At 43.0% G+C, this 23,563-nt stretch overlaps 1 protein-coding gene across 3 annotated transcripts in view; it reads left to right on the top strand.

Moving 5' to 3' along the window:
• Positions 1-23,563, top strand: part of NCALD (neurocalcin delta) — a 435,454-nt gene that overhangs the window by 405,420 nt on the left and 6,471 nt on the right. For all 3 annotated transcript variants that reach the window (XM_060196362.1, XM_060196355.1, XM_060196347.1), the window contains 2 exons: positions 3,386-3,782; positions 19,942-20,047. In XM_060196362.1, the coding sequence (XP_060052345.1) occupies positions 3,405-3,782; positions 19,942-20,047 (484 nt within the window). In that variant the 5' untranslated portion in view covers positions 3,386-3,404. The remainder of the gene's footprint in view (positions 1-3,385; positions 3,783-19,941; positions 20,048-23,563) is intronic.

The following is a 23,563-nucleotide window of genomic DNA, read 5'->3' as shown; positions in this document are numbered from 1 at the left end:
CTCCCCCAATAAGGGGAAAAAAGACAGATGATAAATACCCCAATAAAACCAAAGATGACTCCTATTAAGAATTGTCTATATATCCTTTGTAAAAAAAAAAAAAAAAAGTGACCCATCAGTGGAGCATCTGGCCTCTTGGACCAGGGAAACACTCTAAACTATCCACAGAAAATCTGTCCTGGAGAGGCACCTGCCCCAGGTCACACTAGGGCCACAGCTGCTGAGCCAGAGGAGAAGACTGATTGCTGAGAAGTGGAAAGGCAGCCCCAAATCCTCCATATCCCATGATGTTGCCATCATTCATAGGCTTCCTGGCAAGCCTAGATTTGTCTAGTGCTTCTCTGATTCTCCTCCTTGGAGTCATTTTGCTGCTCCTGAAAGGAGACAGGTACTGTGGGTGTCCTCAGAGCAGTGAATAAGAAGGTTGCTGGAGCTTGGGTTCAAAAAACTACGTGAGCATTATGTTTCTCCAGGCTTCATCAGTGGTGGGAGAATGGTCTCAGAACTCTTCGTCTCAACTTACATTTAATAGTAAATAAAACTGGTTAGTGACAGCAATACGTTGGAATAAGAAAAAAAGTGTTTTGTGAACCATTTTGGGTTTCATGTGTGTCTGACAGTTATGTTACTAATTTAAAATATATATATATATATATAGTGCTTTTCAGTGGAAACAGGCTAACCAAAAAAAAAAAAATCACAGAAATTTGAGAAGCATTAAAAGGTTTGATGAGAAGATAAAATCCACACTGCAGGTGCAGAACCCCTTTATGAAAAAGAGCTTCATGTGGAACCAAAGACAAACATCTTTGTTGGCCACACATAAGCTAGAGTTCTTTGATACAGGAACTAAATTTGAATATCACCTCCTCCAAGAAGGCTTCCCTGATAACACTAATACCCCCATTGGATTTGGGTGCCCTTTCTATTGCACATTGACAGTGTTATCCCCTCCCAACCTATTTTATTGTCTCTTCAGTGCCGCCACCACCTCTGTACATACTCATTCAGGTACCCCTGAAGAGAGAGGGACCAAATATTACTCTTCTCAGAATTTACAGAGCTGGTAATGTGTCAGGCATATGACAGGAGATGAATGTTGAGTGTCTGGGTAAATAGGATGATGGCAGTGCTAATACTAATACAAGGTGCTGTTACTACTGCCCACACGATCTTTTTTTTTTTTTTTTTTTTTTTTTTGCCTCCAGGGTTACTACTGGGGCCCTTCGGTGCCTGCACTGATGAATCCACTGCTCCTGGACATCTTTTTTTCCCCATTTTTGTTGCCCTTGTTGTTATTATTATTGTTATTGTTGTCACTGCTGCTGTTGTTGGGTAAGACAGAGAACTCAAGAGAGGAGGGGAAGACAGAGAGGGAGAGAAAAAGATAGACACCTGCAGACCTACTTCACCACTTGTGAAGTGATGCTCCTGCAGGTGGGGAGCCAGAGGCTCAAACCAGGATTCTTGCACCAGTCTTTGCGTTTCATGCCATGTGCGCTTAACCCACTACGCTACCATCTGGCCCCCATGCCCACACAATCTTAAGTTTAAACAGAAGTAACAGAAGATGTGTGTCTGTATGTGTTATTGTACTAGAGCATAGAATCACATACTCAGGGAGTGGAGTGGTAGCACAGCAGGTTAAGCGCAGATGGCACAAAGCGCAAGGACTGACATAAGGATCCCGGTTCAAGCCCCAGCTCCCCACCTGTGGGGAGGGAGTGTTGCTTCACAGGTGGAGAAGCAGGTCTGCAGGTGTCTTTCTCTCCCCCCTCTTTGTCTTCTCCTCCTCTCTCAATTTTTCTCTGTCCTATTCAACAACGACAACATCAATAACAACAAGAATAATGACTACAACAACAATAAAAAAACAAGGGAAACAAAAGGGGAAATAAATAAATATTTTTAAAAGAATCACATACTCAGACAGGTGTGCACACAAAAAGGTCTTCAGGGCATACACCTGAAGGCTAGCACTGGTATCTCTAAGTATCAAAGTTTGATGCTCTCTTTTTTCTTTATACATCACTGAGCTACTTGGCTGATTTCCATGGGCTGTTGGCTATTTTACTATTTTATATATAAAGATATCTGTATTTTGTTTTATTATTATTTTTGCCTCCAGAGTTATTGCTGGGGCTTGATGCCTGCACTGTGAATCCACTGCTTCTAGTGGCCATTTTTTTCATTTTGTTGTTGTTGTTGCTGCTGCTGTTATGGTTGGATAGAACAAAGAGAAATTGAGAGAGGAGGGGAAGACAGAAAGGGGGAGAGAAAAACACCTGCAGGCCTGCTTCACAGATATCTGTATTTTAATATAGTTTTATCATTTATTTATTTATTTACTCACTCATTTTTACCAGAGCACTTTTTGGCTCTGGACTTTGGTGGTGCTGGGGACTGAACCTCAGACTTCAGAGCTACAGGCATGAGAGTCTTTTTGCAAAACCTCCAGCACAAAAATATGCATGCCGTATATCACAACCATGAGATATAAACAGCTTAATGATGTATCATCATTACTATCTCAGCCAAGTGTTATCAGTACTTTGACTTTATAAATTGAAATAACTGATCCTGCTCGATAGCATTTAATAGCATTACGTAAGTTTCTTTTTTCCTTACTTACATTGGTGATTTTCATATTCTGAAGGTAACTAATTGTCACCTTACCTATGAGTAGTCTAGCATTAAAACTATCTCATTGATCTTTCTTCTTTGATTCTCTGCTAATAAATTTTTTTTAAAAAATTGTTAGTGATTTAATAACGATTAACAAGATTGTAAGATAGTAGGGGTATAATTCCATTCAGTTCCCACAACCAGAGTTCTGTGTCCCATTCCCCTCCATTGGAAACTTCCTTATTCTTTATTCCTCTGAGAGTATGGACCAGAATTCTTCTTGGAGTACAGAAAGTGGAAGGTCTGGCTTCTGTAATTGCTTCTCTGATGGACATGGGCATTGGCAGGTGGATCCATACCCCCAACCTGTTTCTACCTTTCCCTATTCGGGTAGGACTCTGGAGAGGTGAGGTTCCAAACACATTGGTGAGGCTGTCTGCCCAGGGAAGTCAGCATAAGCCAGGACCTTGCCTGCTTAAATTCAGGCTCAGTGTCTTGCAAATAGTTAAGGCAGAACTAAGTAACACATTTATTCTCTCTTCCATATGAATCTCCTCTTTCCAGGCTGACTTTGTATTGAATTAAGATCAGTTTTCTGGTCTGTGACATTCACACTGAATATTCTGCCTACCTATCATTTTCTTTGATGGACCACTCTATTGCAAAAACATAGACAGTATTTGAGCAATTGCCAAGCTATCAAATGTGCCCCTAAGGACAGGTCTAAGCTTTAATGTTATGTGTTCTTTTCTTCCTGCAGCTGTGTTCCTGTTGCCAGAATGGGAAAACAGAACAGCAAGCTGCGTCCGGAGGTGATGCAAGACTTGCTGGAGAGCACAGACTTCACAGAGCATGAGATCCAGGAATGGTACAAGGGCTTCTTGAGGGACTGCCCTAGTGGACACTTGTCAATGGAGGAGTTTAAGAAAATTTATGGGAACTTTTTCCCTTATGGGGATGCTTCCAAATTTGCAGAGCACGTCTTCCGCACCTTTGATGCCAACGGAGATGGGACAATTGACTTTAGAGAATTCATCATAGCCCTAAGTGTGACCTCCAGGGGGAAGCTGGAGCAGAAGCTGAAGTGGGCCTTCAGCATGTATGACCTGGATGGCAATGGCTACATCAGCAAGGCAGAAATGCTGGAGATCGTGCAGGTATGTGGCCCTTTAAAAGCAGAGGAGCCAAGGGGCTGGGAGGTAGTGCACCCATTTAAGCGCAGATGTTACAATGTGCAAGGACCTGGGTTCAAGCCCCTGGTCCCCACCTGTAGGGGGAAAGTTTCACAAGTGATGAAGCAGGACTGCTGGTGTCCCTTCCTCTCCCCTGCCCTCTCAGCTTCTCTCTTTATCTAATAATAAGTAAAGATTCAAAAGAAAAAAAAAGCACAGAAGAGCCTCAAATGGAGAGTTGGAATGTGTTCATGATAATATATTTCAGAGATTGCAGGCTGACGGCTCACCTGGGGACTGATTTGATCTCTCAAGTGTCCTTCAAAATGCTGTTACCTGAGTTACCTCACAAATTCCTGAATTCAGAAACTCTCTTCTTCTTTTTATATTCGTTTGTATTTATTTATTTATTTATTTATTTATTGGCTAGAGACAGGCAGAAATTTAGAGGAGAGAAGGAGACAGAGAGGGAGAGAGCCAGAGAGACACATATAATGCTACTTCACCATTCACAAAGCTTTTCCCCTGCAGGTGGGGACCAGGGGCTCAAACCTTGTGCATTGTAACATGTGCGCTCAACCAAGTTCTCCACCAGTTGACCCCTAGACACTCCTTTCTTGAACCTTTCAAGTGGTTTCTCATGCAAGGGAAAGATTTACTAAGCCACATAGGAATGGCTGCTGGTAGCGGGTGCTTCACAAACAGTGGGGCAGTGTTTGAGATATCTGTTCTCTTTCTTTCTTTCTCCCTTTCTTTCTTTCTCCCTTTCTTTCTTTCTTTCTTTCTTCCCTTGTTGCTTTACTTTCTCTCATCTTCTCTCAAAATAAAAGGTGGGGGAGGGATGGCCACCAAGAGCAGTGGTGGCACTGAGCCATAGTGATTATCCAGTGGCAAGAAAATATATAATATAATACAATATAATATAATTAATATAATATAATATAATATAATATAATATAATATAATACTACCAGTTGCCCCTGTGCATCTCATGGGGTTACTTTCAGATTAGATTGACTCCATACCCAATAATGTCAGTCATACAGAAAAGCTCATCATGGGCTAAGGAGACAGCATAATGATTCTGTAGAAGACTCTCCTGCCTGAGGCTTTGAAGTCCCAGGTTTCAGTCCCCAGCACTACTATCAGCCAGAGCTGAACAGTGGTCTGAGAAAATAATAATAGTAATAATAATTATAACAACAACAATAATTGTTCTGCAAAAAGACTTTTCTGCCTGAGGCTCTGAGGCTCCAGGTCCAATACCCAGCACCACCACCAGCCAGAGCTGAGCAGGGCTTTGGTAAAAACAAACAAATACAACTTATCATCAATTTACAGCTTGAATAAAAACAGCAGAGATCTCTGGTCTATGTTCTGTCTCCTCAGAGGAATAAATACTGTGAAATCAAGACATTGGTCATTTTAGAGGAGGAAATTTATTTTATTTACCAAAATCATGCAATCAAGTCAATATCCTAAATAGAAGGGAACCTCATGTTGACCACATTTTCCTTGTGGGACCCCCACAAACTCTGGGGAGACAAGAAAGGTATGCAGGGAGCTATGGCTGTGTTACATTGATGGAAAAAACATGATGCATTTTTTTATGTTTTTCTAGACAAAATGTGTCATGACTTTTTTTTTTTTTTTAAAAAAACTGTTTAGTGAAACAGAGAAATTGAAAGGGATAGAGAAGGAAAGAGAGAAAGAGAGAGAGATACACCTGCAGTCCTGCTTCACCACTTGAAACTTCCCCCTTGCAGGTGGGGAATGGAGACTTGAATCTGGGTCCTTGTACACTTAACCAGGTGTACCACAACACAACAGTAATGACAGCTTGGTGAGTAGTAAGAGGGGCTCAGAGATAATCCTAAAATAGACACAGGACTCAGGAGAGGATCAGGGAGACTTATCTGCAGTCAGCAGAAGAATGAGTGGGTGAATGGTATCAGGGAGGGATGACCACCCCTTCATGGTCTAGGTCAGCCTCTGGGGAATTAGGGCAGCATCAGGAAGCAGACAGCATGTCTGAGGGTGTAGGCATTTGGGTTCCTAGAGAGCTTGTCTCAGGTATAGTGGAGCAAAAATCTGCCACTTCAAAATATGTCTCAGGAAAAGGGTTCATTTCATAGAATGGACCCTGAAGGCAGGAGGAAGACCACCTTTGATAATCTGATAAAAGATATGTGCATGCATAAGGACCTGAGTTTGAGCTCCTGCACCCTACCTGCAGGAGGAAGCTTCATGAGTGATGAAGCAGGGCTACAGATCTCTTTGTCTTTCTCCTCCCCCCTCAATTTCTTTGTCCTATCCAAAAAAAAAAAAAAACTTTAAAAAAGGTATTTAAGTGTGAATATCTCCTGTGGGGGGGGGGGGGAAAGGGAACACGGAGGTTACAAGTGGTGAAGCAGGCCTGCATGTATTTCTCTTTCTCTCTCCCTCTATCTCCCCTGCTTCTCTCAATTTCTCTCTGTCCTATTACATAAAAAGAAAGAAAAATAAATTAATTTTAAAAAGAAGAAGGAGAAGAGCATCCCAGGTACACCTAATGTCCTTAACAGAATTTAATTTTGTGTCTCTTTTCAGTGTGCTTTCTTGGTGACCTCTTGGATTCCCCTTCTCCTCCCTCCCTGAAGCTTCCGCTCTAGATAAGCCCATTCATGGGAGGTTCCTAGAGCCTGTGGGTGAGCTGCTCAGCTCTGTTGGGTTTCTGTCATGTGCACCGAAGGTATACATGCTATTAGAGCATTTCTCCTAATGTTGCTCTTACTAGTCTGTTCAGTGCATCTTCTATTATTGGTCTAGACGCTGAAGAACTCAGCAGGATACAGTAGGGTTTCTGTCTTTTGGACCCCAACAGTGGCCAGCACTCATCCCAGGACATCAGGTTTCAGTGGAAGAGCTACATCCCTGGGAGAAGTAGTGGAGCCCTAGAAAACTGGGGAGAAATGTAACAAAAAGAAAGAGAGAAGACTCAGCCCCTAGAGAGGCTGATGGTGGAGGTTTCCTAGTACTTGTTGTTATTAATATTATTATTTATTTTTATTAGCAATTTAATAATGACTAATAAGACTGTAAGATAGCAGGGGGGTATAATTCTATACAGTTCCCACCACCAGAGTTCCGTGTCCCATCCCTCCACTGGAAACTTCCCTATTCTTTATCCCTCTGGGAGTATGGACCAAAATTCTTTATGGGGTGCAAAAAGTAGAAGGTCTAGCCTCTGTAATTGCTTCTCTGCTGGACATGGGCATTGGCAGGTGGATCCATACCCCCAGCCTGTTTCTGTCTTTCCCTAGTGGGATAGGGCTCTGGAGAGGTGAGGCTTTGGGAAACATTGATGAGGTCATCTGCCCATAGAGTTCATGATGGAATCGTAGTAGCATCTGCAACTTGGTGGCTGAAAGACAGTAAGATATAATGTATGATAACCAGGAACCTAAAGGTAGGAATAAAGCAAATGAAACTAGGGGTCTTCATGTGGGAAGAAGCTAGGAAGTCTATTTTAGGTATGTCTTACGGGGCCCGCAACTTTAGTAATTTTTACCTGAGCCTGATAGCTAACTTGCAGGTGGACTAAAAGTATTGTCTGGGAAGATGGTATCGGAGTTGAAAATAGGCTTCAGAAATCTCAGTAAACTGGGTTTGGGGACTTAAGAGCAGAGTTAGAAAGGGCCCCACAAGACTGACATATGAGTGAGCCTTTGTGCTGAGACATGGGGTGGGGTCTGCTCAGGAGCTGGTGGGACTGAGCCCACAGGGGTGAGTGCACTGACACTGTACACATTGTAGGGGTGCAGAAACAGGCATCCAGAAACCCTCTGCATATCAGCCAGTGCTGAGAACTGACAATCACTTTTTTTTTTTTGGCTCGGTTCAAACATTTGCTTTTTGTCAACCAGGACAGTAAATGTCTGAATAAATGAATTAATCAGGGTCATGGATCATAAACAAAAATACAGGAAGGATTTAACCTTCTTTTTTTTCTGGGGATAAATATATGAAAAGCATAAGGCCTACTGGAAAAATGTGAGCAGTAAAGAAAAACATAAAAGAGGATTTGAACATTTCCCCATAATCCCACCCCTCTCACAGTCAGAACCACTCGTCTAACTTCCTAATATGGCCTCCTGGTTCTTGCTCCTTGACTTAAAATACTCCATTGATTTCATAGTGTACATGGAATTTGCATCTTGTCATTTTCACTTACAGTCATGACAGATATTGCAAAATCTTTTAATAAGGGTGTTTTACTGGCTGCATAATAGTCATGCAATATATAACATACTTAATGTCTCCTTCATGTTAGGTAGTTAGTTTCTAGTTTTATTTATTACAGGCAATGCTGCATCTTTTACAGATAAAATGACAAATATTTCATATGCATGAAGACTTGTCTATATTTAGTATTATTTCCATAGAGTGTATTCCCAGCAGCACGACTGCTGGAAGTTAATGTTTATAGACTATGCCAAAGCGCTTTTCCACATGTAGCCCCAAAGTGAAGGCTGCCTCAGATCACTGCCACTTTCCAGCTTTGCCTAATTGTTGAGAATTTAAATATGCATATAGGTTTTAGCTGGCAATCATTCTTACCTGCTCTGACTTGCATCCGGGAGTGCTGAGCTCTCTGCTTTGTTCTCAGCCTCACTGTAATGAGAGAGAAGAACACGTGTTCCTTCTGAACAGCTGCTTCCTGAGGTCAAAACCCTGTCATGTCAACTCCACTTAGCATCTAGTTATCCACCATGGTTATTCCACTTTACCATTTTTTGTGCACTTCTTTTTAAATACATTTTAATTTCTTGATGTATTATTTATTGGATAGACATAGAGAAAAATTGAGAGGAAGAAAGATAGAGAGAAAGGGGTCAGGGGCCAGGTGATGGTGCACCTGGTTGAGCACACATGTTACAGTGTGCAAGGATCCAGGTACGAGCCCCCAGTCCCTACCTGCAGGGGGAAAACACTGTGAGTGGTGAGGCAGTACTGCAGGTGTCTCTCTGTTTCTCTGTCTCACCCCTCCCTCTTGATTTCTGGCTGTCTCTATCCAGTAAATAAAGATAATGAAAAAGAGAAAGTTATCATAAAAATGAAAGATCACAGGGCAGGGTTGGGACGGGGGCAGGTGATGGTGCACCTTGCAGGGGAAGAGCTTCACAAGTGGTGAAGCGGGGCTGAAGGTATCTCTCTTGACCTTCTCTCCTGACCTCTCTCTTTCTCTACACAACTATAAATAAATAAAAAGGTTTTTTTGGTCTGAACCAGAAGTCCACTGCTCAGTGCCTTGATAGGTCAAACACCACTTTCTCCAGCTTTTGCACAGAGGGCAGTGTATTTCATTGCACTACTGGAGGCTGCAGTCTATTAATCAAAATCTAGTCCCCTCCTCCAAGCAGTGCAGTCTGTGCTGCAGGAGGCAGATGCAGGAGAGTGGGAAGGTGGAGAACTGGGAAGCTGGGGAGGGAGCAAGGCCCAAACCTTCCTTCTTACCAGGATTCCTCCTGCCTCTGGGACCAGGGTTCCTCCTACAGCAAATGCCCATAGAGTATCTGGCTGCTCTGCCTTGTAGCAAGAGGGTGTGAGAATGAGCTCCAGGGGCCAACTTTTTGTTTGCAGATCTTAGATCATTAACTGTGGGATTAAAGTCAGTCTCTGGAATCCCCTAGCTCTTTGGCCACATCCAGCAGCCCAAACACAGTCCTTTGAGGGCACCTAATTCTGAGTTATCAGAACCACCTGTGTCATATATATAGTTTGTTTTGTTTTTATTTTTTTCTGATTGGTACTGTTATCTTTCATTTCTTTTTTATATTTATTCCCTTTTGTTGCCCTTGTTGTTTTATTGTTATAGTTATTAATATTGTTACTGATGTCTTTGTTGTTGGATAGGATAGAGAAAAATGGAGAGCAGAGGGGAAGGCAGAGAGGGGGAGAGAAAGATAGACATTTGAAGACCTGATTCACCGCCTGTGAAGCCACTCCCCTGTAGGTGAGGAGCCAGGGGCTCGGATATTTTTATTTCTTTTGGGTAATTCTTTAGAAGAGGAATGGCTGGGTCATAGGTTAGGTTCATTTCTTTTTTTCTTTTTTCCCTTTATTGAAGAGATTAATGGTTTATAGTTGGCAGTAAAATACAGTCGTTGCTACATGTATGACATTCCTCAGTTTTTCATGTAACACTGTAAACCTTCAGCCTAGGTCCTCCCCCACCATCATGTTCCAGGACCTGAACACTTCCCCCACCCCAGAGTCCTTTACTTTGGTGCAATACACCAAATCCAGTCCAAGGTCTGCTTTTTGGAACACCTTTTAGTTCTTACCTTTAAAAATATATATATTATTTATTTATTTTAATTTTTGTAAGTGATTTAATGTTTAACAAGATTGTAAGATTACAGGGGTACAGTTCCCATCACCAGAGTTCCGTGTCCCATCCTTTCCATTAAAAGCTTCCCTATTCTTTACCCCTCTGGGAGTATAAACCAAAATTCTTTACGGGCTGCAGAAGGTGGAAGGTCTGACTTCTATAGTTGTTTCTCTGCTGGACATAGACATGGGCATAGTTCTTGCCTTTAGCATGTCCACTAACACTGATGACATAGATCACTGTCTCTGCTACCCCCACTTTGCATCTGTGGGATGCCTCAATGGAATCTACCTTTTGATCAGCTGGGGTGGTTGCAATAAAAGCCATGGTATTTTTACTTTTCAGGGTCATTAAAATGCACACTTAACACTCCATTTAAGAGGGCATTTAAGACTCCACTTAGGAGAACGTACACTGGAGACCCACATTCAGCGGAGTCTGTCCCTGAAGCCTCTGCCTTGCTTCGGAATCCATGTCTGTTAGCAGTGATGAGAATGAGGCAAGTAGTGGACTCACTCACTAACACAGCCAAGATGTTATTTGCTCAGTGAATAAGACCTATGCTTGAATGGAGCAGAGAAGCAATTAGAGAAGCCAGACTCCCACCTTCTGTACCCCATAAAGAATGTTGGTCCACTCACCAATGTGTCCTGGAACCCCACCTCCCCAGAGACCTACCCCACTAGGGAAAGACAGATAGGCTAGGGGTACGGATCCACCTGCCAATGCCAATGTCCGACAGAAAAGCAATTACAGAAGCTTTCCAATCTACTGCACCCCATAAAGAATTTTGATCCATACTCCCAGAGGGATAAAGAATAGGGAAGCTTCCAATGGAGGAGATAAGACATGGGATTCTGGTGGTGGGAACTGTAAGGAATTGTACCCCTGTAATCTTACAGTCTTGTTCATCATATCAAATCACAAATAAAAGAAAAGAAGAAATGAATATTCTTTTTTCCTTTATTGGGTGATTAATGTTTTATATTTGACAATACATGCATAATATTTCTGTTTTCCACATAACAGTACAACTCCCACTAGGTCCTCTGTCATCCTTTTCCAGGACCTGTATTCTGCCCCCACCCCACCCCCACAGTCTTTTACTTTGGTGCAATACACCAACTCCAGTTCAGGTTCTACTTGTCTTTTCTCTTCTGATCTTGTTTTTTAACTTCTGCCTGTGAGTGAGATCATCCCATGAAATGGATAAATTCTTAGTCGAAATTCTGTATCCCTATGACTCAGAAATTCGAGTGATTTTATAATGAATACAAATATATAGTATCCACCTAAAAATGGGGTGATTGTTGTAGACAATGCACATTGTATGTGTGACAGTAGAGTGCTGAACTCCATACATTTTACTGTTTGTTTCCACCTATTGCCGCCCATGCTTTAGCTTTGGCATCCACAGAGTGGTATCAGTCGTAATGATGTAGAAGGGGGTCTTTTGTATTTCCTGACATCTGTAGAAAGAACTCTTTCCTGGATTATTTTTTTTAAAGGAGACATTAACAAAACCATAAGATAAGAGGGGTACAACTCCACACGATTCCCACCACCAGATCTCCGTATCCCATTCCCTCCCCTGATAGCTTTGCCATTCTCTATCCCTCTGGGAGTATGGACCCAGGGCCATTGTGGGTTGCAGAAGATGGAAGGTCTGGCTTCTGTAATTTCTTCCCCGCTGAACATGGGTGTTGACTGGTTGATCCATACTCCCAGTCTACCTCTCTCTTTCCCTAGTGGGGTGGGGCTCTGGACCAAAGAAGTAAAAGACTTGTATACTGAAAATTATGAGTCACTATTCAAGGAAACAGAAAATGATATCAAGAAATGGAAAGACATCCCATGCTCATGGATTGGAAGAATTAATATCATCAAAATGAATATTCTCCCCAGAGGCATATACAAATTTAATGCAATACCCATTAAAGTTCCACCAAGCTTCTTTAAGAGAATAGAACATAAACTGCAATAATTTATATGGGACCAGAAAACACCCAGAATGGCCAAAACAATCTTGAAGGAAAGAAACAGAAATGAAGGCATCACACTCCCAGATCTCAAACTATTATATTATAAGGCCATCATCATCAAAACAGCCTGGTACTGGAAAATAGTCACACAGACCAGTGGAACAGAATTGAAAGCCCAGAACTAAACCCCCACACCTATGGACATCTAATCTTTGATAAGGGAGCCCAAAGTATTAAATGGAGGAAGGAGGCTCTCTTCAATAAAATGATGCTGGGAAAACTGGGTTGAAACATGCAGAAGAATGAAATTGAACCTCACCAGAAACAAAAAGCTTTCCTGGACTCCATCTACTGATATTTCTGTATTTGTTTTATCTTGCTACCATAACAGGTGTCTGTAAGGTTAACTACTTAAAACTATACAACTTTATGATCTTAGAGGTCTGGAAGGGAGACATCTAAAGTTAACTTCACTGGGTTAAAATCAAGATGTCCTGGGTGGGAGAGATAGCATAATGGTTATGTCAAGAGACTCTCATGCCTGAGGCATCAAAGTCCCAGGTTCAATCCCCTGTACCACTGATAACCTGAGCTGAACAATGTCTGGTTAAAAATAATAAATAAAATAATAATAATTCACAGATTGCATTTTTTTCTTCTTTCTTTTCTTTCTTTTTTTTTTCTTCCAGGGTTATTGCCAGGGTGACTCAGTGCCTATGAATCCACTGCTCCTGGTGGCCATTTTTCCAGTTTATTGGACAGGACAGAGAGAAATTGAGAGAGGAGGAGGAGGAGGTAGGGAAGGAGGAGAAAGAATGACACTTGCAAACCTGCTTCACCACTTGTGAAGTGCCGTTCCCCCCAAAAACACACACACACACAGATAGGAAGCTGGGGGCTTGAACCTGGGTCCTTTCGAGGGTTCTTGTATGAAATAATACTAATACCATGTATACTACCACCCGCCCCCACCCCAAGATTGCTTTTCTTCTGGAGGTATTAGGAGAAAGCTTGTTTCCCTCCTTTTCTGAGACTCTGGAGAATTCCTGGGCTCCTGGCCATCTTCTCCCATCTTCAAAGCCAGGAGCAATAGACTTATGGCTCTCTCTCTGCTCTGCTGTTCCTATCATCCTCACCATGTGACCACAGTGGAGCCCAGACAGTCAAAAGCAGTCCCTTCAGTATCCAGGGCCTTTCAGTGACCACACCCACAAGATGGAGAATATGAGGTGACATATGCACAGGTTCCAGGAGTTAGGACTAGACATATATCTTTGAGGGACAACCACACAAGCAAACACAAGGAATCAACATCTGGGTGAGCAGGGAAAAACCAATATAGTTATTTTTAGAGACAAGTGAACATCTTCACATTCATGTGCTTGCTTTTTAAAACATATTTTTATTATCTTTATTTTTCAGTATTGTTCTTTATTAGCAGATAGGGAAATGGGGGGGTGGTAGAGGGGGGGCTGGCTGGTGGCACACCTGGTTAAACACACATTGTATTACACCGAAGGACCTGCACAAGGACCCAGGTTTGAGCCCCAGTTCCCCACCTGTAGGGAGGAACCTTCACAAGTGGTGAAGCAGGTCTACAGATGTCTCTGTCTCTTTCAATTTCTCTCTGTCCTATCCAATAAAATAGAAAAAATAGCCATTGTGATCAGTGAATTTGTGGTGCCAGCACCGAGTCCCAGCAATAACCATGATTACTTGGGCTAGTGACTTATTCCAGGAACTAACCTTAATGCTTGCTTCTCAGTTGGGGGGTGGCTTCTCACTTTCTTGTCAGGAGATTAATCTCACCCAGCAAACCTCATTATCCCTGAGAGCCCAGTTCACTCTTGGCATCATGTCCCAGCCCCCCCCCCCCACACACACACACAGTGCACTTCCCTCCACCCCTTATCTTCTCTGCTACCTCTTCTCCCTCCCTCTCTGCTGACTTTCATCCTGCAGTCAGAAATCAAGGTTTATTTTGACTGGGTTTCATTTTTTTCATTCATTTAGTTCCTTTTTATTCCCACATTTGAATGAAACTGGTATTTTTCTTTCTCCTTCTGAGTTATTTCACTCAACATCACCCCCTCACACCTCCCACTCCATCCATGTTGTCACAGATAATATGACTTAAGAAGGCAGACTTCAGGGCTGGACAGTGGTGTAGCTGGTAAGTACCCACATCACCATGAGCAAAGACCCAGTTTCAAGCCCCAGGTCCCCACCTGCAGGGAGACATCTTCACAAGTGGTGAGGCCCCTATAACTGAAGATTTATAAAAGAAAAAAAAAATGAAAAAAAAGAAGGCAGATGTCATAGGCCTGGTGACTGCTTGTATATGAAGACAGATAGTGGGAGGTGCCAAAGATGTCTCAAAGGCCATTACAGTATGGATAATTGGGCTTTTAACAATTTTTTTTTTTTTTTGCCTCCAGGGTTATCACTGGGGCTCAGTGCCTGCACTACAAATCTACTGCTCCTAGAGGCCATTTTTCCCATTTTGTTGCCCCTGTTATTGTCAGTTATTGTTGCCATTGCTATTGTTGTTGTTTGATAAGACAGAGAGAAGACAAGAAAGAAGATAGAGAGGAGGAGAGACAGATAGACACCTGCAGACCTGCTTCATTACTCTCGAAGCGACCCCCCCACAGGTAGGGAGCCAGGGGCTTGTACCGGGATCCTTACACTGGTTCCCTGCGCTTCATGCCATGTGTACTTAATCCACTGAGCTACCAACCAGCCCTCAAAGATTGATTTTTTTATTTTAATGTATTTATTTATAAAATGGGAACACTGACAAGACCATAGGAAAAGAGGGTACAATTCCCACCACCAGAGCTCCGTATCCCATACCCTTCCCTGATAGCTTTCCTATTCTTTAACCCTCTGGGAGTATGGACCCAGGGTCATTATGGGGTGCAGAAGGTGGAAGACCTGGCTTCTGTAATTGCGGCCCTGCTGAATATGGACGTTGACAGGTCAATCCATACTCCCAGCCTGTCTCTCTCTTTCCCTAGTGGGGCAGGGCTCTGAGGGAGAGGAGCTGCAGGACACATTGGTGGGGTCATCTGTCCAGGGAAGTCCATTTGGCATCATGGTAGCATCTGGAACCTGGTGGCTAAAAAAGAGTTAACATATAAAGCCATACAAATTGTTGATTAATCATGAACCTAAAGGCTGGAATATTGCAGATGAAGATTTGGGGTCTCTGTTTTGAAAATAGCTAGTAGTTCTATTTTAGGTATATTCCAAATGGCCCATGACTTTATTAGTTTTTGCCTGAGCCTGACATCTTCCTATAGTTTTGGAGTCAAAGCTAACCTTATCAAAGTAAAGACTACAAAAGCTGAATAAGGTCAAGAGACTGGCATATTTTAATGAGGACTCTTTAGTCACTATCAGGCCACCCCATCAGCTGGGGCCCTAGTCGGGGAGTCCTGGGATTCCCACACAAACACAATGAGCCTAGACCTCAAATAAATCTCTCTTTCCATTATGACTAGTCATCTCCATCAGGAACAACGTAATGAACCCTTTTGGGGGGGCCCATAGGACCTTGCCCTCAATGTGGATCAACGATGGTAGAGAATGTTCCATCCTCCTAAGGGGGGTTGGATAACATACTCTATCTACCACCTGAAGAAGATGGGTCCTGAAATTGGTGCAACTCGGAATGTTCCTACTGATAACCACAGAATGCAAGTTCGGACCTACAGGGATGTAGAGGTTACATAGGCTCCTGTGCTGAGTATGGGCCCCAGATCAAATCGGGGTTTACAGTCAACAATATTTATTCGCCTTTCCCATATTTGGGAGCTACTCTTTTCCCTGATCCAGCTTTCTAGCCCTTTTTCCAGCCATGACATCATCTCCTGAGATAATAATCAACGATTGATTTTTAACTGTGGTGGGGTGGTGGTGGAGATTGTGAGTTTGTTTTCTTTCAGGTAAAATTGAACATGAAACCACCTGTGGGAATGGGGCTGCTCTGACTGAACAAGGGGGTAGGGACCTCATTTCCTACTCATCCTACCCACCAGAGAAAGTGAGTGGGATCCTCATTCTGTCCTCATCCTTCTCACCTGAGAAAAGGGGATGGGACCCTCATTCTCCCCTCATGCTATCCACCTGTGAAAGGGCCTCAGGCACCTCTCTAGATGATGAAAGTTGCTGATTTAATGTCTTCTCCTATCTCTAAATGAGAAAGTACTTCAGTCATTCCAGGCACATAAATATTGATTCTAGTTTAAAAGTGTTTCCAAGAAAGATCCCCAGAGCCTCTCTCCACCCTGATACGCAGTAATCTTCTCAGCAGGGTGCTGCTCTTAATTCTGCAAACAACCAGACTGTGTGGCTGGGTGTGGTGGGACCTCAGACCCTGTTAGAAGACCCTCCCCCCATCATCTGATGAAATGAGTTAGTCTGGTTCCTTCAGAGAAATGGTTGAGCCTTAACTCTTGGACTTTTCCTGCCCTACTGCTTCTATCAGTTTAAGCCTAGGTCCTTCCTCGTCAACACTGAAGGAGGTAGTCCATTCAAAGAGGAGAAGGAAAGGCAGATATAGGGGCCTGGGTAGTATAGGGGCACATCTGGTTGAGTGTACATGTTATAGCATGTTCCATATAGCATGCAGGGGGAAAGCTTCACAAGTGGTGAAACAGAGCTGCAGGTGTGTCTTTCTGTTTCTTTCCTTCTCTATCTCTCCTTTCCCTCTCAATTTATGGCTGTCACTATCCCATAAATAAAGATAATTCAAAAAATTTAAGGTAGATATAGACAGCGACAAAGCTGATAAGGTCAGGTGGGGCACAGTCTCCAGTCTGCTGTGTGAGCTGGGCTCCAGAGCATCCCAGAGCTCTGCAGCTTCCACAAGACCAGAATTGGGCTCCTCTAGTTTAATTAAAAACAGGATGTCCCTGCTGAGCCTCTCACTGACATTGCTAAAAATAAAGAAAGGAAGTCGCCTGGACTTTTTACAGTTTAATTCCATTAAATTGGGGGGGGGGGGGACCTGGAGCTAATAAAAGACATGATCTGTTTCAGATTGCTGTCTGGGCTATGTCTTTTCTATGTGCTGTGGAGTCCTAGATTCTGAACCTAGTGCAGCTGGCACTGGGTTGTCCATGCAGCCAGAAGGGAGCAAAAAGACGAAACTTCTCAGGGGCCAGGCAATGGCGCACCTGGTTAAGTGCACATATCACCATGCGTATGGAGCTGGGTTCAAGCCCCACCTGAAGGGGGGACACTTCACAAGCAGTGATGCAGGTCTGCAGGTAGGTCTGTCTTTCTCTATCTCTTTCTCCTCTCTCAATTTCTCTCTGTTTTGTCTAGTAAAAATTAGAAAGAAAAAAAAATTGGCCAGTAAGAGCAGTGGATTCCTAGTGCAGGCACCAAGCCCCAGCGATAAACCTGATAGCAATAAAAAATTAAGGGGGCGGCAGTGGCACACCTGGTTGAGCCCATATGTTACGATGTGCAAGGATCTGGGTCAAGCCCCTGGGCCCCCACCTGCAAGGGTAAGCTTCATGAGTGATGAAGCAGGGTTGCAGGTGTCTTTCTCTCTCTGTCTCTCTCCCTTTCTATCTCCTCTTCCCTCTGAATTTCTCTCTGTCTCTACCCAATAGATACATAAAATAATTTTTAAACAGTTAATTAAGAAAAAAGTTCCAATTGGTGCAGTTACTGTTGGGACTACTGGGACTCCATGTCCACTTATTGTTCACTGTTCCAGTGCACCCATGTTAACAGACTTAGTTCTAAATCACTGGTCTCGTATTTGAGTTAAAGACCTTAATGAATGCCTTGTCTGAGTGCTGTGAAAGAGCCTTCCAGAAGTGCAAGCCTCTAAAGTGATCTCTGAGTTCTTTGCATCCCCACAAAATGCTCAGATGCTTCATCTCTTGCCATATTCCAGAAGCCTGGTTTGCAGATATGTAAGAGCCTCTTGCTTTGGTTTTGTTTTGCTTTGGATCCTCTTCTTTTTCTTTTCTTTTCTTTTCTTTTCTCTTCTTTCTTTCTCTCTTTCTTTCATTCTCTCTTTCTTCCTTTCTTTCTTTTTAGGGATTTATGTAGAATCTCTGGCAAGTCTTAGTATTTTAAAGCTCTAGAATTTTAATGAAAAATGTGTATCTTCTGCAAATAACACTTCTACTTTTTTTTTTTGGCCCTTGTTTCTCGTCATTGTTGTTATTATTGTTGTCGTTGTTCTCTTCTTTGTCCATCTTCATGTTCTGTCGCAGTTCCACTTCTTTCTTTTTTAATATTTTTATTTACTTATTATTGGATAGAGACAGAGAGAAATTGAGGGGGGGGGAGGGGAGGTATGGAGGAAGAGAGACAGACGCCTGTAGCTTCACCTCTCTTGAAGCTTTACCACTTGTGAAGCTTTCCCCTCCAGGTGGAGGCCTGAGTCCTTGCACACTGTAGTGTGTGTGTGTGTGTGTGCTTAACCAGGTGCATTACCACCTGACCCCCCCTCAGCTCCATCTCTTTAACCTAATAGCTGAAACTCCTATGAGCTCTCTGTTGACCATGAGAGTCTTGTTTTCCAACACCCACACATCTGTTTCCTTATCATTCATTCATTCATTCATTCAACCAAGAGTATTAACAGAGTAATCTCTAGATTATTATACAGTTGACTTCCCATCAGCATCCCAAGAAAGAGAATTTCATCAGCCCCAGGTGTTCAGAGAAAGAGTTCCCAGGAGTACACCAGACCAGCAGGTTTCTCTCATGATTATGGAACACAGAAGTAGTCTTAGCAAATCAGGCTTCATTGAGATCATAGTGACATCTGAATGGTACTCAGAGAAAGTGGGTAACTTCAGTCTCTAAGCTGATGTTTCCCAAATCCTTTCCTAAAGGACTAGAGAGATAAAAAAAAAATTAAAAGGTCATATTGGCATATGTACCCTCCACATCAAGTACAGAAACACTCAGTAAGAAGTGAATAAATTATGAACTGTCTTTTAAAAAAAATTCTTTGAACCCTTTTCCCTGTAAGTAATGGAATAAAAGTCTATTTGTGAAATGGTATAAACAGCAAAAATATTTTCATAAAATTTTGTATTAGTGATTTAATAGTGATTAATAAAACTGTAAGATAACAGGAACACAGTTCCACACAGTTACCACCACCAGAGTTCTCTGTCCAGAATTCTTTATGGTGTGCAGAAGGTGGAAGTTCTGGCTTCTGTAATTGCTTCTCAGGCTTCCTCCACTGGTCTCAGCTCCTGCAGTCAATCTATTTCCCTATGACCTTCAAAGAAGTCCTGTGCATGGGAAGTTTTTCCACACAGAAGTGTAGTTGGTCCTGGAGGTTCTCACTGCAAGATTCAAGTTCTACTGGCTTTCTTCACCAGTTCTGTTTTCTTTCTTTTTTCCTTTTTTTTTTGCCTCCAGGGTTATCTGTAGGGCTCAGTGCCATCACTATGAATCCACTGCTCCTGGCAGCTAATTTTTTTCTATTGTGTTGGATAGGACAGAGAGAAATTGAGAGAGGAGAGGGAGAAATAGAGGGAGAGCGAAAGAGAGACACCTGCAGCCCTGTTTTCACTGCTTGTGAAGCTTCCCTCCTGCAGATGAGGAGCAGGGGCTCGAACCTGGATCTTTGCACAGGTCCTTGTGCTTAGTACTGGGTGCACTACCACCTGGCCCCCCAGATCTGTTTTCTAAAATAGGTCAGTAGGAGTGGGGCCAGCAGTCCCTTGACTGCTATCATCAGAAAACTAGATGTTAAGCCTTAATATATTTTTTCTTACTGCCATGTTTATTCTGCTCCTAGGCAATATACAAAATGGTTTCCTCTGTGATGAAAATGCCTGAGGACGAGTCAACCCCAGAGAAGAGGACAGAAAAGATCTTCCGCCAGATGGACACCAACAGAGATGGTAAAAGCTACTGCTCTGCTCTGTTCAGCTCAGCTCAGCTCAGCTTTGCTCAGGACAAGGGCTGCTGGAGAGGCATCCAGACTAGGCAGTGCCACATTCAGAAAATGTGTAGGCCATGAAGGCCTTCATGAGAAGTATTTGTCCTGGCTGGACAAAGACTTCTCCCTAGCAGACTGCCCCCTGTAGGAGTCAGAGTGCAGAGGGGCTTGAACCTGATCCCACCAGAACTTAGTGGCTTTCACAGCATTCAGTATTGGGTATCTCTTAGGGTGTCCTGCACATGCTTCATGATGTGGCATTTCTTATAACCCAGGGCCTCCCACAGCCATCAGGTGGCATGCGTGAGGTCACTGCTCATTTCTACCCTGATGGCATCTCTCAGTCTAAACCCAGTTAGTGTATTCAAGACAAAGCACAGTGACACGAGGGCTGGGTTCCTAATTCAAGAGCAGTAGATTTTAAATGTTGAGGTGTCAGCTCAAATCCAGAGGGCCCAACCAACTTGGAATTTTAGAAAAGAGACAAATGATTCTTTTTCACAAATGTAATATGTACAATATATGAAACATACTTTTTTTTTACATTCTTATTCTTTTTTTGTGATTTAATGATTCATTAGAATGTAAGATAATGGGTACAATTCCACACAGTTCCCACCACCATTGCCACCATTGTTCCATGTCCTATCTATCCCTTCCATTGGAAGCTTCCCTATTCCTTTTTTTTTTTTTTTAAACCAGAGCACTGCTCAGCTCCAGCTTATGTGGTGTAGGGGACTGAATATGGGACTTTGGAGCCTCAGGCATGAGAGTCTCTTTATGTAACCGTTATGCTATTTACCACCACCCACCACCACCATAACCACCACCCCCCGCTTCCCCATTTTTTATCCCTCTGGGTGTATGGACCAAAATTCTTTTGGGGATGCAAAAGGTAGAAGGTCTAGCCTCTGTAATTGCTTCTCTGCTGGACATGGGCATTAGCAGGTGGATCCATACCCCCAGCCTGTTTCTGTCTTTCCCTAGTGGGATAGGGCTCTGGAGAGGCGAGGCTCTGGCACACACTGATGAGGTCATCAGCCCATGGAGTTCATGATGGAATCATAGTAGCATCTGCAACTTGGTGGATGAAAAACAGTAAGATATAAAGCAGACAAATTATGTAATGAACAGGAACCCAAAGATAGAAATAGAGCAGATTAAATTAGGGGTCTTCATGTGGGAAAAAGTTAGAAAGTTTATTTTAGGTGTATTCCTAGGGGCCCATGACTTTAGTAATTTTTGCCTGAGCCTAATATCTAACATGCAGATGGAGTTAAAGTATTGTCTGGGAAGTGGTGTCAGAATTGAGAATAGAACTATAAAGCTGAATTGGGGCAGAGAATAGCTCCCAAACATGAGGAATGTATATAAATACCATTAACTGTTAACCCCATTGATCTGACCCAGGGCCCATATATATATTTATATTCAGCATAGGAGCCTGTGTAATCTCTGATTCCCTGTCGGTCTGAGCTTATGAGACATATGTTTAAGAATAAATGTGTGCTTGAAAACTAGAATGGACAGGGCATTCTGATTTTTATTTTATTTGCCAGACCTGCTGACTGTCTGGAGTACAAAACACAGAGGCCAGATCCTCAAGCTTCACTGTCAGTTAAACCCATCGGCTCTGCTGGGCGTCCCCGAAAGAATCCTGGTCTGGGCTGTGTCTTCATGTCGCAGCTGATGCTGGTGGGCAGATGACAGGAAGCTTTGTGTTAAGAGGAGTGTCTATGGCTTTTCTCCCCCCACCCACTTCTGGCTTAATTTTTTTGAAGGCATGGAAAGAGTCTTGGTTATATTACTTTTTAAATTTTTGTATTATATATATATATTACTTCCAGGGTTAGTTATCACTGGAGCTACATGCCAGCACTGCAAATCCACTGCTTCTGGCGGCCTTTACTTCCCTCTGCTTTTTTCAATAGGACAGAGAGAAATTGAGAGGAGAGGAAAAGATAGAGGGAGAGAAAGACACCTACAGACCTGCTTCTCCACTTGTGAAGTGACCCCCCCCCCCGCAGGTGGGGAGTCGGGGGCTCGAACCAGGATCCTTGCATGGGTCATTGTACTTTGTACTATGTGCACTTAACCCGGTACACCACTGCCCAGCCCCCCTCTTGCCCACATTTTTTTCATAGAAACACAAATGAAAACCACAATAAGATACCTTTAAAAAAATCATTCTACTGTGTGTGGGGAGGGGGGATAGTGATTTACAAAACAGTTGTGACATGACTGCAGTTTCTTCTGCGCCTGTGACAGTTCTTTGCACACCAAACTCATCATCAACTGGAGGTTCTCCCCCCTCCCCCCACCTATTGGGGAGATTAATGGTTTATACTTGACATTGAAATACAATAGTTGGTACATGTGTCACGTTTCTCAGTTTTCCAGATAACATTCTAACTGCCCCCCCACACACCTAGGTCCTCCTTTGCCATCATGTTCCAGGCCCTGAATACTGCCCCCTACCCCAGAGTCCTTTATTTTGGTGCAGTACACCAGACCCAGTCCAAGTTCTGCTTTGTGTTTTCCGGCAGTTTCTATTCCTAGTCCCATACCAGCTACCAGAGAGTCTGGACAACAGCTACCAGAGAGTCTGGGTTTTCATGGTACCAGCCACTTTGTTTTGTTTCCTCCTTGGAGGAAACACCCTATGACAGCCTTATTCCCTTTGGTGCCTGCCTTCACAACAAATGCTTTTATAGTTCTGTTAAGAAAAAAATTAAACAAGGGACACTATTAAATCACTAATAAAATTTTTGAAAAGGAGGAGGCTGGGTGGTGGCACACCTGGTTAGGCACACATAGTACTAAGCACAAGGACCCACGCAATGATGCAGGTTTGAGCCCGCTTACCCACCTGCAGTGGGAGAAGCTTCACAAGTGGTGAAGCAGGTCTACAGATGTCTCTCTCTCTCTCTCCCTCTCTATTTCCCTCTCCCCTCTCAATTTCTCCTAGCCAATAAAATGGAAGAAATGGCCACTAGGAGCATTAGACTCATAGTGCCAGCACCGAGCCCCAGTCAAGGCCCCCTTTTTTGCAGGCAAAAAATAAATTAAATTAAAATTAAAAAATTTACAGGGGTTGGGCAGTTGTGCAGCAGGTTAAGTGCACGTGGTGCGAAGCGCAAGGACCAGCGTAAGAATCCCAGCTCAAGCCCCCGGCTCCCCACCTGCAGGGGAGTCGCTTCACAGGCAGTGAAGCAGGTCTGCAGGTGTCTGTCTTTCTCTCCCCCTCTCTGTCTTCCCCTCCTCTCTCCATTTCTCTCTGTCCTACCCAACAACGACAAACATTAACAACAACAACAACAATAATAACTACAACAACAATAAAACAAGCAACAAAGGGGGGAAAGCAAAATTTTTTAAAAATTAAATTTTAAAAGGATACATAATAAAAATTAGGAGATTATTTTTAATAGTGAAGTCTATGATGCTCAACTGCATGTTTTTCTGGGGCTGCCAGAAC

This window comes from Erinaceus europaeus, chromosome 1, assembly GCF_950295315.1.
Source record: "Erinaceus europaeus chromosome 1, mEriEur2.1, whole genome shotgun sequence".
In the NCBI taxonomy this organism is placed as follows: domain Eukaryota; kingdom Metazoa; phylum Chordata; class Mammalia; order Eulipotyphla; family Erinaceidae; genus Erinaceus; species Erinaceus europaeus.
This window is presented reverse-complemented; position numbering and strand designations above follow the sequence as displayed.